This window comes from Clarias gariepinus, chromosome 11 (genome assembly GCF_024256425.1).
Source record: "Clarias gariepinus isolate MV-2021 ecotype Netherlands chromosome 11, CGAR_prim_01v2, whole genome shotgun sequence".
Classification (NCBI taxonomy): Eukaryota; Metazoa; Chordata; class Actinopteri; order Siluriformes; family Clariidae; genus Clarias; species Clarias gariepinus.
The window spans coordinates 3639689-3657522 of record NC_071110.1 but is presented as its reverse complement, the minus strand read 5'-3'; the positions used below and the strand labels follow the sequence as shown (position 1 = coordinate 3657522).

Genomic DNA, 17834 nt, shown 5'->3' with positions numbered 1-17834 from the left:
TAAGAATGTGTATAGCTTCTTTACATGCTGTGCAACTCCCTTTAGATCCTGTTATCTGAAGTGATTCGGAAGGGAACCTTCGTCCTCGTAGAGCTGATTTCAGGAGACAGAACAAGTGAAGGTCTGAAGGTCTGACAATGTAGGCAGAAGCGTGCATCGTCACGTGAGATCACATCGCCCTCAGATATCAGCCGTCTGTGTTTAATCTGAAGCTTACTCCTTCGGTCTTCAATAAGTGTCTCGCTGTAACGAGCACTGTTGATTGTTGAACCTTTTTTCTGACAATGTTCCAATACTTTTGGCCCTCAAGAATCCCAGAAAACTCTAAACATTGATGAATTTTCTAGCTGATGTTTGACGATTGAACTTTTTCTCTGTCAGAGATTGATCCATACTCTGACGTTTACTCTCAGCTTGATGAATCCGTGTCTCGTCACCAGTAATGATTCTCTTAAAGAAACCTTCACCTCCCTTAAAGTATCAGATTTTGTTTGCAGACGCTATTCTGAGTTGTTTTAGCACCGGGTACCCCCAAAAAAACTAAGTGCTGCATGCTGATCATCTTTCATGCAAATCACAAGTGGGGAACATGTTTTTGCTCACACCACAGCGACAAATGAACTGATGTAACACGTTCACACCTGCACAGCAGTGACTGGGGAGACAGAAGCCTTGAGCGGAGGGCGATGATTAGACAGTGCGGCCGAGAGAAGTTTTAACATAAACGGAATGAGGATTATTTCTGACTCCCCTTGGTATAGTATTATTATATCACGTGGAAACTTGTCTAACTATGAAAAATTCATGCTAGGTTGCTAACATTTAGGTAACTGGCTAGCTATTTGGGGTGGCAAGAAGGCATGAGAACCTCTGTTGCCATGGTTTCTTAAGTGGGTCAGAGGCTTTCTGGGTCATTTTTTCAGCTTTAGGAGCAGAATCGATGGTATTTTTCTGTCCCTAGGCTGCATATATAAGCCTGTACTGTACATCCCACATGGATGGGTCTGTGATGTGTTTATACAGTGTCTCGGAGATTCTCTCTTTGTCTCTGAGTTAATAGTCCCTCTGATGAAAGACGTCTACGTCCTGGTAGTCCTTTGTAAACATATGGTTGTGTTTTCCCGCTCAATAAAAAATCTGCAGTTCCTTTAAGATCGACATCATGTTCCATCTTAAAGCAATAGAAATCCTGGAAATCAGAGCTCAGCACTACTGAAGCAGCATCAATTTAAAGAAATGAAATGCAGTTACAGCTCTGAGTTCGTGATGGAAAACAAATCTCTCTCTCTCTCTGTCTGTGTCTTTTGTTTTCTTTCCATTTTGCACAGACGGAGTGGATTGGTGTGGAAGGATCAGTAGGAGTTGTCTAGCTGCAGGCGTGTGTAGGGAAACTCTTGACCTTGTGCTTTTCGTGTGCATCGTGGCTGCACAGAATGGAAAAAAAAAATCCTAAGAAATTTGATTTGATTTTTTTTCTTCTTGTGGGGGGGGTTATAGTTGCTGGACGTTTTTCAACTTCAGGCACATTTCCTTGCAATGAGAAAAAAAATAAAACCACGATTAGCCCCAAATTCATAGTTCTGTATAACGGAAACCAATAAATCTTTATCCTGGGATATTTAAACTAGGGGCGTTCAAGTCAATCCGGGATTTTTGCCTGTGCAGAAAAACAGAACACGGTTCTGAAAAACTTTATTTCTCTATATAATCCCCTGCTACACTACTGCACTCATCCCAGCGTTTAATTAGTGCTTGGACACCATCAAGGTAGAAAGTCTTCTCATTACGCCAGAGCCATGATCGGACTGCCTATCTGCTTCAGGTCTGAAACGCTGGCCTCCCAGGAATTCCTTTAATGATCCAAACATTAAGGCTTGAGGATTAGTTACCGAAGTGTAACTACAGAAAAGTTTTAGGCCTAAGCTTCAGGGTGCAACACGACTTGAACAACAAAATACACTGTGCAAAAGTCTTGACCCCCCTAATTTTTTCATATTTTGCTTCCAAAGTGTCAGACTTTCCTATTTTTCAAATGTCAACTCGAGTAATAGTTCTCTAGGCTTCATTAAAGATTTTTTTGTCTCTCATTTTCAGGCCAGTCCCTGTACCAGTTTCAGAGGAATGTTATTTTATTTGTTAAGCCACACTGTGACCTATGAATTGTTCAAGCATAAAAAATATCTAACTTAAGTCTTGACCCAGTGAGAAACAGGTGCAGATGATGAGAGATGCTCAGGCCAGTGATTAGTGTACTGGTGACGCTGAATGTTGAGTGGTTGGAACAGACGAGAGGGAAAATGAGGTCGCTGCTGATGTTGTTACATAAACGACCATTTTTTAAATTGTATCTTTAGGCATTTCACAGCGTCTCGCAATAAAACCTTTGATCCCATTTGTTTTATTCAATTTAATGTCCATTATTTAATTTCATTTAAGATGAAATGGAGGGGCTCAAGACTTTTGCACATTACTGTGTGTTTCTGGGGCACATGGCTCGGTGTTGAGTCGAAGCGAACCAGTTCTCAGTATCCTGTGTAACCAGTGTTCAAGTGACCAAACGTAAAGCACATCATCTTATAACTCAGTAAGAGACTATCCAGTTTAAGGTGGTTTAACTTATTTCTGCAGGGAAATAAGATTTTCCTTAAAAAAAGAAACAGACTCTTCTTGTTTCACAAAAAACAAACAAAAAAAGCTTCTGCACTCCAAAGTGTTGAGCTGAAAGGTTAGCAGTGTGCGTTTGTGGGAGGGAGAAAAAGAAAAAGAAAAAAAAAACTAGGCACAACTAAGCACAAAATAACATATGTCGCCTTTTTTCCCCTGGCGCATGTCCCTCATATCAGCCTTCCATCTAATGCGTCTCCACACATGTCTCGGCTCGCTCCTCCGGCTCTGAGCGCAGATTCTGAAACGATGCCAAACACACACACAAAAAAAGGGCAAAGTCGTTAATTTACCCTGCTCCGAGAAAAAGAGGAAAAAAAACAGCCTGAAAATAAATAAATAAGGGAATGAATAAATAACAACTCCACAGGAGAAAAGGGTGAAGAGAGAGGAGTGAAAGAAGGTTTGGCTTTTTCGCCCCGAGCCTCGCAGACGGATCGGAGTCTCGGCGGTATGAGTGTGGAGCGAAAGTGAAAAAATATATAAATATTCATCAAATGCTAGTCGGAGGGAAAGACGTTCGAAAAAAGATAAAGATGACGAGGAGTGCTGGAGAGGAAAAGTACAGTAGTCGAAGTTTGGCGAATTAAAATTTAGTATTTTGGGGGGGAATAAAGATGTTGCCCTTCATATCTACCCCTATTTCATTGTTGTTTATAAATAGTATATACTCACAATTATATATTCAAAATGCCTGCTTTGTAGATAAAAAAAAAAAAAGGCCTACAGAGACGATTCAAGCCGAGAGCTTTTACACAGGCGGGTTCCAGTCTGGTGCACTAAGCTCTAGTCTCTGGAGTCGGCATCAAGGAAGAGTCGAGGAGCCAGGATTGTGATTTTTTTCTTATGCTAAACTGACACTTGACACTTCGACAAGATTTCCTTTTTCTCATCTCTCCATCTGCCAAAAAAATCTAAGCCTCTGTTCCTTTAGTCTGCATCATATACATGTACAGGAAACCCATGATCTGAGTTCTGACAGATTTGAGCCTTAGTGCTGAGTTGCTGGTGTCTTCTCCATGAAGGTAGATAAGAGTTTATTCGATGGATCAATTATCAAATCACCTCATTAATTAATCAATCAGATTAAATCAATCAGGTTCTAAATTTATAACTCTTGCCATATATGGTAGGATGTTCCTGACCAATGCAGACGAGGAACATCCCACGAGACCTGCAGTTTTGGAGTGTTTTTTTGTTGGCCGAGTCACTCACATCTTTTTACTTGTCCATTTCTTTCTGCTTTCAACACATCGACATCAAGAAAAAGGATTCACAAGCTGCCTAATATATCCCACCCATTTTCAGGTGCCATTATAGGGAGTGATATTAAGAGGGCACTGGTGGCTTAGTGGTAGGTGTTTCGCCTGCTACAGTATGTGGAAGGCCAGGGTTCGATTCCTAGTCAGTGCCCAAACCCCAGCCACTGGATGCAGTGCCGGTCCTAAGCCCGGATAAAATGGGAGGGTTGCATCAGGAAGGGCATCTGGTGTAAAACCTATGCCAAGTTGTAGTGCGGACTGGGTATTCCGCTGTGGCGACCCCTTGTTGGGAGCAGCCGAAAGACCAACGACATTATAGGAAATGATATTGTTACTGTAGATACTGTGAGATGGGCCAAATTGTGATGGGTAGACGACTAAATAGGAGCAACCCGCAGCTCTTGTGAGATGTTCCCGGTCTGCAGTGGTCAAAACATAACAAAAGTGGCCCAAGAAAGGAAAAGCAGTGAACTGGAGATGACAGGGTCATGGGTAGCCAAGGCTCACTGATGCACATGGTGACAAAACATGAAAAATATAAATATATTTTACATTAAACATAACTGTTTCATTATGTTTAATATTGTAAAATATCTAACAAAATAAGTCCGTTCCTGTTCTCACTTATGTTATAGCAGCTATAATCAGCCTTTCCGTGGCCAGCCGTTGTTTATCAAGCCTAAGAAAAAAACTGGCTTGTTATTTTACGGGAAAAATGTTTTTTAATGTAAACTCTTCTGTCTTACAGCTTTTCCGTTGACTGTTGTAAAACACTAGGTCCTCACCTCATCTGTTACCATAGCAACAACGAGGGTTACATTATAAATCTGTGATTTTTGGCCAGGACGATTGTCAAAGCTGTTAGTATAGGAAATTAATCAACACTTCCCGACCAATCAGAATTCAGAATTAAGCAACTGCGTGACCTTGTCTCTCTTTGTCGCAGCGTTAGTGCAGGCTGGAAGCTTGGAAGATGAATTTATTTCCTGCTGATTAAAGAGCGCTGCGTGTGTTTTAATTTCGCCACCCATCCCCTGACTTTAAAGTGTTTGTGTATAAATGAGTGACAGGAATCTCAGCATCGTCCTCTCTCTCTCTGTTTATACTGATGTCTCCGTAGGGAGTCCCATTAAGCCCAATTAGTTTTTACTTTGTCCTGCTGACTTTACATGGCATCACACTTACGCACAAAGATCTGAAGATGATTTATAGAGATTCATACAGTCACATGCTGAACATCATACTATAACGTGTTATTTCCAGGCCTCGTGTCCTGTCCATAGAAAAGCATCCGTGTCACGAATGAGTTAACCGAGTTATTCTTACGGAGGTCTTTCCGTCTCTTTTTCGTCCGTCTCAGTGCTGAGGGATGATTTCAGACAGAACCCTACAGATGTCGTGGTTGCGGCAGGAGAGCCGGCCATTCTGGAGTGCGTTCCGCCTCGAGGTCATCCGGAGCCCACCACCTACTGGAAAAAGGACAAAGTTCGGATCGATGAGAAAGACGACAGGATCAAGGTACGTCCCGGACCCTGATGAGATGGTGCTCATGGGAGTTTGAAACTTTAAGACGCTGTAGATCTTGTAAACAGTGTTTCAACAGCGTTCCCAAAGCACATTAAAACCACAAACAATACAGATAAACAGTTACAACAAATATACCAATTAGGGGAAAAAAAACTTTTAACTTAAAATTAATAGACGGTGCATAGCAGTATAAAATATAAGAAAAGATCATGAGACCGGATTAGCTTGAGGATAGTTAACATACTCATAGTTACACATTGTTTTTAAAGGACTGGACCAAATTTGAATGGATACCAGGTCACTCTAATCCCGCCCACTTTTTTTCCCCTTTTATTCCTTTTTGTTCTTGCAGATTCGAGGAGGAAAGCTGATGATCTCGAATGCAAGAAAGAGCGACGCAGGGATGTACGTGTGCGTGGGAACCAACATGGTGGGAGAAAGAGACAGTGAGACAGCCCAAGTCACGGTTTTTGGTGAGCAACGTTTAAAGACGTGATCAGATTTCAATATGTTAGTTACTGCGTGGTGTATTTAGGCTTGAAAAAGTGGTTGCTATTCTTTTCCATTTTACCAAATTGTGTGTTTGTGTGTGTGTGTGTGTGTGTGTGTAGAACGGCCCACGTTCCAGCGGAGGCCGATAAACCAGGTGGTCCTGGAGGAGGAGGCGGTGGAGTTTCGTTGTCAGGTGCATGGAGACCCTCAACCCTCTGTCCGCTGGAGGAAAGACGACGTGGACGTCCCACGTGGAAGGTGACGCACTGAAACACTGCCATGTCACTCTGCTTAATGACATTTTTTTTCTTTTTTTGTTACTGATACTAAAAAAGAAATAGATACACATCAGATTTACATTGCACACATTTCATGTAATGAAGTCTAAATATAATAACCGGTTCAATAAATCTGGTTCAAATCTAAATAGGTTTTCAGATCCAATTCCATATTTTTCATGATCAGATAAAAATTTTATAATGATATCTAATACCGTCTGATCTAATACATTTCCAATGAAAAAAACTTGTTATTTATTAATTTGCAGATCTCACCATCGCATTATTATTATGATGACGATGATGATGATGATGATTATTATTATTTTGTACCATTAAAACTTTTTCATCTTCATGATGTTATATATTTTCAAATCACTTCAAAGACAGAGATTTAGATCTGTCTGATCTGATCTGGATCTGAAACTAATCCTTGATGCATCACATGTTGACCTCCTGCCGGTGAATTGGGTTCAATCCGACCCCATGCTGATCCAGGTTCAGCCCTCAGAGTCTCATCCTGACACTCGTGTCTGATAAAAAGATACTGATAAATATTTTTTAAACCTTAACAAAAAATTTTGCTTCCTGTCCTGAGGTTATTTACAAATTGTGTTACGTCTCAGTTACGTACTGCGCTCTTAGCGGCTTTCTTCAGGGAGGAACTCAATTCTAGCTACAGCTGAGCAGCGCACGTGAACTTTTGGCTTAGGTTAAGAAGACTCTGGTGTGTTTAAATCCTCGGGCTGTTTGTATCTAAAGAATTGAAGACTAGATGTGTCTTTACACTGAGCTTGGGATGCTCATAAACTCCTCAGGTTAATAGGAAGCTAAGCTACCTACAGGCTCGCCCTGGTCATGTTGTGAATACGGAAGAGCAGATTATATTGAGCTTGTGCATCAGGATGTGTTTTGGAAAGCTGGAAATTAAGATATCTGAGGTGGTGTGTGTTAGTAGGAACAGATGAACTCAGGTGGAAATCTGGTGGCTCCATCATGAAGTGTGCCGCACTTCCAGCTTTTCCGAATACAGCGGGACCTTGTGGGTTCTTAAGGTGAAAATTCATATAGTGAAACGCGTGTTCCCATAGAAAATAATGTAAATGCAGATAATCCGTTTCAGCCACCCAGAGATATTACCAATATTACCAATTTCCAATAATATAATCATATTTCTGCATATAAAACAATCAAAACATTTAGAAAAGACATGTAAATTAAGTAAGTTTTAAATAAATAGACAATAAACCTCACTTAACTGTCATTTATGATTCCTCTTGGCACTGGCTGCTTTAAAAACTTACTGTGTAAAGGGTTAACATTACCCGTACTGAGAAATTGTCGATTTGTATTATGCGAACTACCAAAGTTTTAAAACAGAAAAGGTCGCTTTTTTAAACCATTTTTTTTTTTAAGGACATTGCAGTTTAGTAAGTAATTCATAAATGTTTGAACAAATCCCCTTCCACAGTAATACTGTATACAGTACTGTGTAAAAGCTTTGAGCCAGTTCGCTCCTCATTTATTTATATTAACTTAAATTAAATGGCTCAGATTCAATTAAAGAAAATAAGGACATTCCTTAGCAAAAACTGGCAAGGAGGATCTGAATTAGTGTTGCATCATCTCGTCCTCACCTCGCTCTTTTGATTATGTCGAATTCAGAGAATTGCCCGAGTTTGAACTAGTGCCTGGGAAACGGGGGAACATTAATATTCCAGCCTGGACGTCGGACCACATGTAGAGTCCGCAACTAAAGTCCAAAAGTTAGGTTAATGTTCGCACGTGGAACGTTCCTTGTATTCAGAATTGAGTTACGCGCATGCTAAGGTCGGTGTATCGCTCGTAAGTGAAATGAACTGCATTACACCTTTAAGGTTGCCAGATCTTTATTTAGCATACATGTCAGTAGTAGATTCATCTTCAGTAGTGTTAAAGTATACTATACTGTATGAGAGCATCAACACACTGTGTTTTTATTCCAAACTCAGCATTTCCTTTTATTACATGGATGTGCATTGGTTCAGATTATGATTATCATATCTGTACCTTCAGCAAGCTGTGTTTAAATTGAATTTATTAACCTTTTAATTTCTATTATTATATAGAATCCTTCTTGCTATCAGCGTGAACAGACATACAGTCATTTTATATTTTTTATCTTTTTCCTGAATGAATACTACATTTATTAAATCTGACATTAATGAAGGCATGACACTTTCCAGTTTCTCTAAAGCACACACGCGGCCGTTAATTAGGTTTGGGGAAAACAATGACAATCAAATTATTAAATTAATCATTATTGTGCCGTTCGTAATTACGCCGAGGCTCGGTGGAGACAGCACGGCGCTTTGTCTTTACTGTTTTATTTGGTCCTCTTGAATCCGGAGAGTTTAATTCCGGACGTTCCCAATCCTTCTCATTTCTCGTTTTTTTTTTCCCTTTCCATGTTGCTCGCTCTTTGCCGCTTATCTAAACTTCGAGCTTCAAAGACCCGCTGTTTGACAGACAGCCAGGGAAAGCGGTCGACCTTCGGGTTACGCAATTATAGAAGAAAAGAATGAAATAAAGAGTTTTCTGCTTTTCCTGTTTTGTGGAAGGATTTGCACGTCCTCCAGCTGATTACACACGCAGCTCATTAAATATGCTCAATAAATACGTTCAATTATGAACATAAGCCCTAAAATGGGACTGGTTTGAAATACACTGGTAAAAAAAACATAGACTTTCTCACACGGGCCTTCGCAAACACACACACACACACATACACACGGCATTACAAGCATGGGATGGAGTTATAAATGGAAGGACTGTGAGGTTGGTTAGGTTTTCACTGAGCAGTGAATGAAATCAGGGACTCAGCACAACACTGCCAGCCATCATCATCGTCTCTTACACTCTGTCTCTCTCTCTCACACACACACACACACACACACACACACACACACACATTGAGGTTGGTCAGGTTAGGTCAGGTGGCTGAATGCTGATGAAGTGCAGGGTCAGAGGGAACGATCAGCCCCCAGATGAGTGTAGTTGGAGGAGATAAAGGGCACACACACACACACACACACACACACACACTGAGCCCTGGGCAGTGTAAGATAAGCCCCATAAAGCTTCTTCGAGTCTCTCACTCTCTGGGATTCTCATCTCGTCACTCTCTCCTTTTAGCTTAAATATTTTTTCTCTTTCTTAAACCGTCACTTCATTCCCGACATTATAAACATTCTCGCTTTTTTTTTTTTTTTATCAGCTCCCTTTCGGGTTTTTTGCTCCGCCAAGCTCGGTTTAGACGCCCCGGGCTTCAGGGTGCGCTGCTCAGATATTAGCGCTCCCCTGGTCATGTCGTCAGGTCTAACCGCTGCGAGCTGATTTCACTGTGGGTGAGAATTTAAATAGTAACTAACAACTAAGGCATCGAGAGGGAAAACGAGAACGGGGAGCAATGGGGTGATGATTGAACTTTAAAGATTTAGTATAAAGGTTTAGCATGTAGAGTAGAGAGCATTTTCCAATCAGAGGGCCACGATAAATGTGTCAGGTCAAGCAAGAGTGTGTTCATGAAAATCATCAAATGAACAAGTTTAAATTCCATAATTGTGTGGATTATGATGTCGGTGGCACTCTCGCCTCACACCTCCACGATCGAGGGTTTTCCTGCTTCTGGGAGGAGTTTGCATGTTCTCTTTGTGCTCTCCATGTTTCCTCCGGGTTCTCCGGTTTCCTCCGACAGTCCAAAGACATGCATGTTAAGCTAATTGGTGTCCCCAAATTACCCGTAGTGTTTGAACATGTGTGTATGTGTCGTGCGATGGATTGGCACCCCGTCTAGGGTGTACCCCACCTCGTGCCCCGAATCTCTGTAAGTATAAGCTCTAGGCCCCCCCATGACCCTGCACACCGGATGAAGCAGTACAGGCGATGACGGTGACGACGGCGATTACGATTACGCTTTTATTTAAAATCAACACAAATCTTTCAAATCCATTTATTTTAAATTCAATAACAAAAACAAAACTCATAAAATGAGCATTTCAGTTAAGAAGAAAAAAATAATGGCACCCTATAAAACCGAGGACAAACTGCAGTGCGCCGCGGTGGCCGAGCTGCACTATTGGGAGATTTAGTGCACGACACAATTTAAACGCACTGCTTATCCATTTAGTCGAGTTTTTTTTTTTTTTTCTTTTTTTTGTGTTCTATGAGGGATTATGGGCGTGGCTAGATGTACATATCTCATGAAAATGAAAATATTTGGAAATTTTCTGCTTAAAATCTTAAGGATTTTTTTTGTCAGGTTCAACATACATAAACATAAACGTGAACATATAAATTTTCGAAAAGAATATAAAAATCAGAGACCCAGAGTTTGCAAGTGCTATTGAATACGGCCTGTGCCTGTATTTCAATTTTGTATTCTCTTCTTTTCTTATCACCTTTCTGTGGTTAGTTTAACTTGTTTCTCCAATTATGCGCTAGGTTTTGTGACATTTTCTTTCTAAACACTTTAGAGCTTTTAGTGTACTTAAGGTAAGTCTTATTTTTAACTCTATGGTATTTCAAAGTCGAGGGAACATTTCATAACCAAATGGTATGTGATGTAATTCCACATGGGAAAGGGACTCAAGCCTATGCTCACCAGTTCCTCTGGGCTTTCCCGAGTCATTACACTGTCGTCAGCAGTCCTGCAGTCCTCTCCTCTCCGTCTTTTACCAATTTCGCCCGGAACACTCGATCCGTCTCTGTTTATTCTATCTGTTGGGGAAATTTCCACCACCGTGTGCTGCACCTCTGTTCCTCCACACTTACAGCGTGAAAACCACCACGGTCAATCCTCATACAGTCGCCTCTTTACATGACAGCGAGGACTCTAAATGTTTTGGACGCTGTTCAAAGAGGAAACAGACTCGGGGAAGGAATGTGCAGGAATTAAAAGAGATTGTGGGAGTTCAAAAGCTTTGAGGGAGAATAAAAAATTAAGCGGTATTTGGTGCTGAGCGAAGAATAAGTACGAGCGAATACTTCCATTATTATTAATGTAATGAGAATAAACTTTTTAGAAAGTAAATGTGTTTTTAAAGAAATCCCTAAAAAGAGCAGGAATTAACTGGAAAGATTGCAAATTCTCCAAAAAGAGCAAAAAAATATTATATAATAACAAAAATTTTAAATGACTTGGTTATTATGCCCAGCCCGGAAGAAGTCGGTGTAGTTCAGTGTGCATATGTATGAGAGGCGTTCAAGTCAAACCAGGAGTTTTTTTTTGATTGTGCAGAATAACAGATCACAGTTCTGAAAGTAAAACCTCCTTTATTTCTCTATATTGTGGCGTGGGCGGGGCGGCGGCTGACGACCAGCATGCTTTGCGGGAATGTCGGTGTGTTCACCATGATGGGGAAAGGTGTTTGGGTTAGTGACTTCGGCCCTGTTGTGTGTGTGTTGGGTGTGACGTGTGAAATGTGCTCCAGTTCAAGCTAGGGCTGAATTGGATGTAGGCTCCTGAGTGAAGGTGCTGCTCATGCCATTACCGGCTGTGTGCTAAATAAAGTACTCCCAGCCATTGCATTGGGTAGCAAATAAGCTCTCTCGTCTCTCCAGCATTTCTTCAGGCGTAAAAACGCTACATTGGTGTCAGAAGTGGGATGGAGAGTCACGGGTTTGAGCGCACAACGGAGGACCTTCGGAAAATCCAAGCGGGCCGCCGAGTAGCGGAGCGACTACTCGCACGGAAGAAGCGCTTTCCTGATGGAGCTAGCGCGAGCACACCACGTCAGCCAACGCGGAGCGGGAAGAATAAAATCCCGGCGCTGGATCTCGGGGCAGAGGCTGGCGCGGCGCAAGTGCCGGAGCAAGCTACAGCTCCGTGCGCCGTTAGCCGGCAAAGCGTCCTGCCGCTGCGCGAGGCCGAGCGCGCTGAGCCCATATCGGCGGTACATCACGGCGGAAGAGCCGAGCGACCGCCCGCAGCTCAGTGGCGCTCGGTTCGTGAACCTAGCCGGGGACAGGGCTACCCGTCGCGGCTAGGCAACGAGCAGCGCTTCGACGTTTCGCGGCGAGGCCGAGGCACGGGACAGCGTACACCAGCAGCCGCTAGACTAGCGTCGGGAGGACGCGTGGTAAGTCGCGCTGGGCTCTACATTGACTGTGTGCTGGATGGCGTCTTACTGCGGGCGCTCGTGGACACCGGCTCCACTGTTTCGCTGCTGCGCTCTGGAGTACTGGGGCAAAGCAAGCGTGTTCGCCGACGGCCTGATCCTGCCTTCAGCATCCGCACCGTTGCTGGGGGCTGCGTCAAGGTACGGGCGTGTCGCACAGCGCGAGTCCAGGTGGGTGGTCGAACTTTTACACACCAGTTCTTAGTGGGGAATGTCGAGGAGGACTGCGTTTTGGGGTTGGACATTTTGGATAGATGGGGTGCGGTGCTGAACTTGTCCAGCGGAACTCTGCGTGGTAACTTCGGGGTAGCCAGATTGCTCGGACCCAAACCACAGTCGGACAGGTTAGCAGCACACCGGGAAATCAAACTCCCGGTAGCCGACGTAGAACCCTCGACGCAGGACGTTTCCCCTGTGCAGCCCTCCAGACCCTCTGGTGGTGATCAGCCGTCCAAGCCAGCATGCAGCCGTCTTACTGCGTCACCCAGAGCGTCACCCGCAGTCGCTCCGCCGGTCTCACGGCTGAACTGTGAACCGCTTATCGCCAGGCAGAAGGGCCCCACCCAGCGCTCGCGGGCACCGCTGCAAGACTTCCGGGTGGGGGCACCTATGGGGCGAATGGGCGTGGACACTCACAGCCAGGGGCGAGATTTTGCTGCTGGCGAGCAGGTGTGGGTGTGTTCCTCCGGAAGGAGAAGGAGGGGGCTCTCGGCCGGGCGTGTGTCTCACTGGGTGGGCCCCTGTACGGTAATAGCTCGGCTCTCCGATGTCATCTACCGGGTGCGGTTGGCGGGGCGGGCACGAGTTTTGCTCCACCGGGACCGTCTTGCGCCTTGCCAGCCGCACGCCGGGGAAACATTGAACTCTGTGGAGGCCGGACCGCCTCAGGACTACGTTTGTGTTCATCCCTCACCTGCCAAAGGACGCCGGCGTTCCCACCGCCAGCGCCGACCGCCTCCACGCCTCCGAAATGGAGTTCTTCATGGTGACCAGGGACGGTCACAGCTCGGGTGGGGGCAGTGTGGCGTGGGCGGGGCGGCGGCTGACGACCAGCATGCTTTGCGGGAATGTCGGTGTGTTCACCATGATGGGGAAAGGTGTTTGGGTTAGTGACTTCGGCCCTGTTGTGTGTGTGTTGGGTGTGACGTGTGAAATGTGCTCCAGTTCAAGCTAGGGCTGAATTGGATGTAGGCTCCTGAGTGAAGGTGCTGCTCATGCCATTACCGGCTGTGTGCTAAATAAAGTACTCCCAGCCATTGCATTGGGTAGCAAATAAGCTCTCTCGTCTCTCCAGCATTTCTTCAGGCGTAAAAACGCTACAATATAATCCCCTGCTACACTAATGCACGTATTCCAGTGTTTCACTAGTGCTTGGACTCCATCAAGGTAGAAACTTTTCTCAGTACGCCGGAGCCATGATCTGAAACGCTGGCCTCCCAGGAACTCCTTTAATATCCGCCCAAACATCGGAGCGAGGTCAGGACTGTACTGGGGACGTGGCGATAACTCTATTGTTTTCAAGGACCAAGTTTTGTTCTCACTGAATGTTCGGTCTTCTTCAGAATGTTTGAGTTTGAGTCTTATCACTGTACTGTGCTTAAAATCTTCTGTAAATGTCAATCAATTCACGTCTTCATTTGCCACGAGTCCCGGTTTGAGTTGAACGCCCTCCCATTCTGGCTTCCTGGTTCGAGTGCTTTAGAACTTTATGGTACAATTTAGGTCTAATAGCTGCAGTGGAATATGAAGGGAAAAAATAAAGACTTTGCGAAAATAGAAAGGATTTCTGAAGGTAAAGTAACGGACTGTAGTTAGTACTCCATCCAGTTCCTTCGCAGTAAGATCACGTCGTTGTTATTCAAAGCCTAATTAGACTTTTAACACTTCAGCCCCGGCGGTCTCCCAAGTCTCTTTAAATTTGCTAACGCTGCTTTGAGTGAGTCCTGTAACAACAGTTTGAGCTGACGAAGGCGAATCGCGGCGGAGTGATTTATGAGAAGGAAACGGCTGATCGCCTCGCCGCGGTCGTTCCATCGCCGTTCTGCCGTATGTTGTTGTTTGTGTTGATTAAGTGTGGAATAATGCAGCGGGAGATTGGACTTCATTTCTATAATATCAGGCAGCTGTAAACTTTTCTTTGTTACCGGACTAGAGTTCTACACCCCGGGTATCGAGCTCATCTGCTCCTTCCTGGGCGTTAGGCGGGGTTTTGAATGACACACTACAGGCAGGTTGTTGTCTAGCTGTCAGACTAGCCACACACACACACACACACACACACACACACTCACGTATGCATGCATACTCACACAAGATGCCAATTATTTTCTCGTGAAATGTAGGAGGCCAACCTACAACACCTGTCAACTTTTCAAGCACACTTTCTTCCTACATTCCCTCTCTCTCTCTCACACACACACACCACTCACAACACACACCAGGGTTCAGAGGTCAAAGTGTTGTCATTACTATGAAGCTGGACTTCACTTAGGATGTCTTTCGTATTAAGTTTTCTTTCTGTTTTTTTGTTTTCCTGAAATTCTGAAATAAAAAACAAGTCTGGTGTCTTGTTTCTTTAGGGAGATTAAGACTTTCTTGGGTAACTCGTCATTACACACACACACACACACACACACACATAGTCTCTTTCTCTCTCTCTCTCTCTTTTTCTCTCTCACACACACACACACTTACACACACACCGCAGAGCAGATGCCTCATAAATATTGAAAGCATCAGGTTTTAGCTGAAAGCCTTCTCCTCGTCTCTGTAGTGTGTCACTGCTGAATAATTGATCCACCATCTTATGTTGTGAGTGAAAAAGAAGAAGAAGAAGAAAAAACCCACTGTGCTGTTTTGTTCTGCGCTTGATGATGTTGAATGTGTTAACCCTTTTTGTGATTCCAAACAACAGCGTGGATGTTTTGTCTCGTCTAGGAGACAATAAATAAATAAATAAATAAATAAAAACTCAACGTTCAGAACGGTCGGACGTTGCTCGGATACTTTACCTTCTCAAAACTGCTAGCTGTCAGAATGAGCGACCATGTTGACAAGTCTTTCCTGGACTCAGGATAGGAGACAGCCTCGTGTCTCGAGTAAATATACAGTAACTGCATGATGTAGACACGTCAGTCGGAACAGTCTGGACTGATTGTTATGATTTTTTAACCAGAATGCTGGGGAGGGATTAAACCTTTGATTATTTGATTATCAGTACGAAAATATCAGCCCTGTAAACACTTGAGCTGAAAGATAGACTAGAGGTGGCTCTGGTGGTTGAGTCTCTGGGGTTTTGAGGAGTCGGGGGTTTACGTCTCACCATTGCTGGTTTCCCAAACACTGGGCACTGATGCAATGCAGGGCACCCTCAGTTCTAGTCCCAAGTCAGGAGAAATGGTGGGAATGTGGTGGGGGACGGTAGTGCCTCAGTGCTTGGGGTGTTGGACTCCTGATCAGAAGATCCCAGGTTCAAACTCTATCACCACCAAGTTGTGGTAAAAAAAAAATGCTGAATCTGATCATTTGGAATAAGTAAATGGTGCTGGAATAAGTAAATTCTTTCTTTCCTTCTGGAGGTAGGTTGCAAAAAAAAAAAAAAAAGCGAAATTTTGCTTTTGTACCTTTTCCGTAAACTCCATAAGAACAACACCCGCTGGGTCTCTGGCTGGGGAAGGTGCTCTGATTGGCTCAAGTTTTCTACCCTGTAAAGCACCCAACCAATCAGAGACAAGACTGAATTATTATAATCAAAATGCAAAATGGTCAATCTGGAATCTTTTAATTGTAATAATTTCAGTTGGATTAAAGATATAGTGTCCCTGTATGTAACCGTCGCTAAAGAATGGGAATTTTGAGAAAGAGTGGTGTTTTTCTATTTAAAATCCTAAATCAAATGCAAGATTATTACAAAGCTGCTCTGTGACTTTGTAACACGCCACCTTTTCTGAACAAACATCACTTTTAAATCTTTGTAGGAATGTTTTTAAAGCAAAACTGCAGATGTTCGTTTATGGCATGAATACAGAACTATGATATAACCAGCATTCATAATGTTACAAAAGGATACATTTAAGGTTAGGGGCGGGGCCATTTAATCCGGATATTCTTTAAACCTAAACTGCTCAAAGTTTGGTGACCAGTAAGTACAAATGGGCGGAGCAAGTAAAGATTAAGGTGTTCCTGAATGGATTCTTTGCTGCAGACGTAAAGGCAAATGTAAAACCTGAAAAGGTTCCTATGATGGAATTGACATGCAACTCGTGAATAATATATAAAAAGGCAACATACAGTAGACATTGTTTAAAGGTTTGGTTTGCCCTCTGTGTGTATGTTGTAGGTATGACATCAGGTTTGATAAGGAGGAGTACGTGTTGCGGATAAAGAAAGCATCAGCTGCTGATGAAGGAACCTTCACCTGCGTAGCAGAGAACCGTGTGGGTAAAGTGGAGGCCTCAGGGACTCTCACTGTAAGAGGTAAGTCTGTTTCTATACTACACAAGACACTTTGAAGTCAAGTGTGTTCTTAGGACTTCATTACAACCAGAAGTTGCACCCAATCAGCAGAAGGGAAGAGGAAGTGAGGGCGGGAAGTTATGACCATATGAGAAAAGTGTCAACTCTGGTAGCTTAAGCAGTTAAAACATAAATTTGATAAATATTTTAGGAAAATCTCTTAGCGTTTACATTCATGGAATTTGGCAGACACTCTTATCCAGAGTGACTCCATCATGAACCCAACAGGGGCAACTTTGTGATTGTGGGGTTTGAACCTGAGACCTTTTTTAATCAATGTAAGCATGTACTGTACATCATTGTGCAAATGTCCCGAGCCCCCTCATTTCTTTATTTTTTGCTTCCAAAGAGCTAGACTTTCTAAATTTTATGAATGAATAGACGTCCAGTGTTTCAGTGGAACGTTGTTTTGTTTGTTAAGCCACGCAGTGACCAATTAACCATTCCAGCATAAAAAACATTTACCTTAAGGCTTAAACCAGTGAGAAACATGTGCAGATGATGACAGATGATCAGGCCGGTGATTAGTACACTGGTGATGCTGAATGCTGAGTGGTTGGAACAGACGAGAGGGGAAATGAGGTCGCTGCTGAGGTTGTTACAAAAACAAACAGTTTTTAAATTGTATTTTTAAGCACTTTGCAGCCTGTCGCAGTAAAACATTTGTTACGATTTCTTTTATTTATTTTACATCACTTAATTCAATTTAATTTAAAGAAATGTTGGGGCCTCAAGACACTTGGACGGTACTGTAGTTACAAGTTTAGGCCAGAGCAGGAAACGATGACCTTATAAGGAAAATGTGGCAGTACAGCTTAGGGATGGGAAGCTAAATAATTCATGTGATTTTAAACATGCATGTTCAGCAATTTGTTTTAGACTTAGATTTTTTAAGTAAAACTATATCAAGATTTTTGAGACTGTTTTATTTTTTTATT

At 43.1% G+C, this 17834-nt stretch overlaps 1 protein-coding gene across 5 annotated transcripts in view; it reads left to right on the top strand.

The window, feature by feature from the left end:
* The window catches only part of robo2 (roundabout, axon guidance receptor, homolog 2 (Drosophila)), a 514284-nt gene that overhangs the window by 420276 nt on the left and 76174 nt on the right, over positions 1-17834 (top strand). For all 5 annotated transcript variants that reach the window (XM_053506990.1, XM_053506989.1, XM_053506991.1 and 2 more), the window contains exons 3-6: positions 5287-5444; positions 5806-5926; positions 6065-6203; positions 16721-16857. In XM_053506990.1, coding sequence (XP_053362965.1) covers positions 5287-5444; positions 5806-5926; positions 6065-6203; positions 16721-16857 — 555 coding nt within the window. The remainder of the gene's footprint in view (positions 1-5286; positions 5445-5805; positions 5927-6064; positions 6204-16720; positions 16858-17834) is intronic.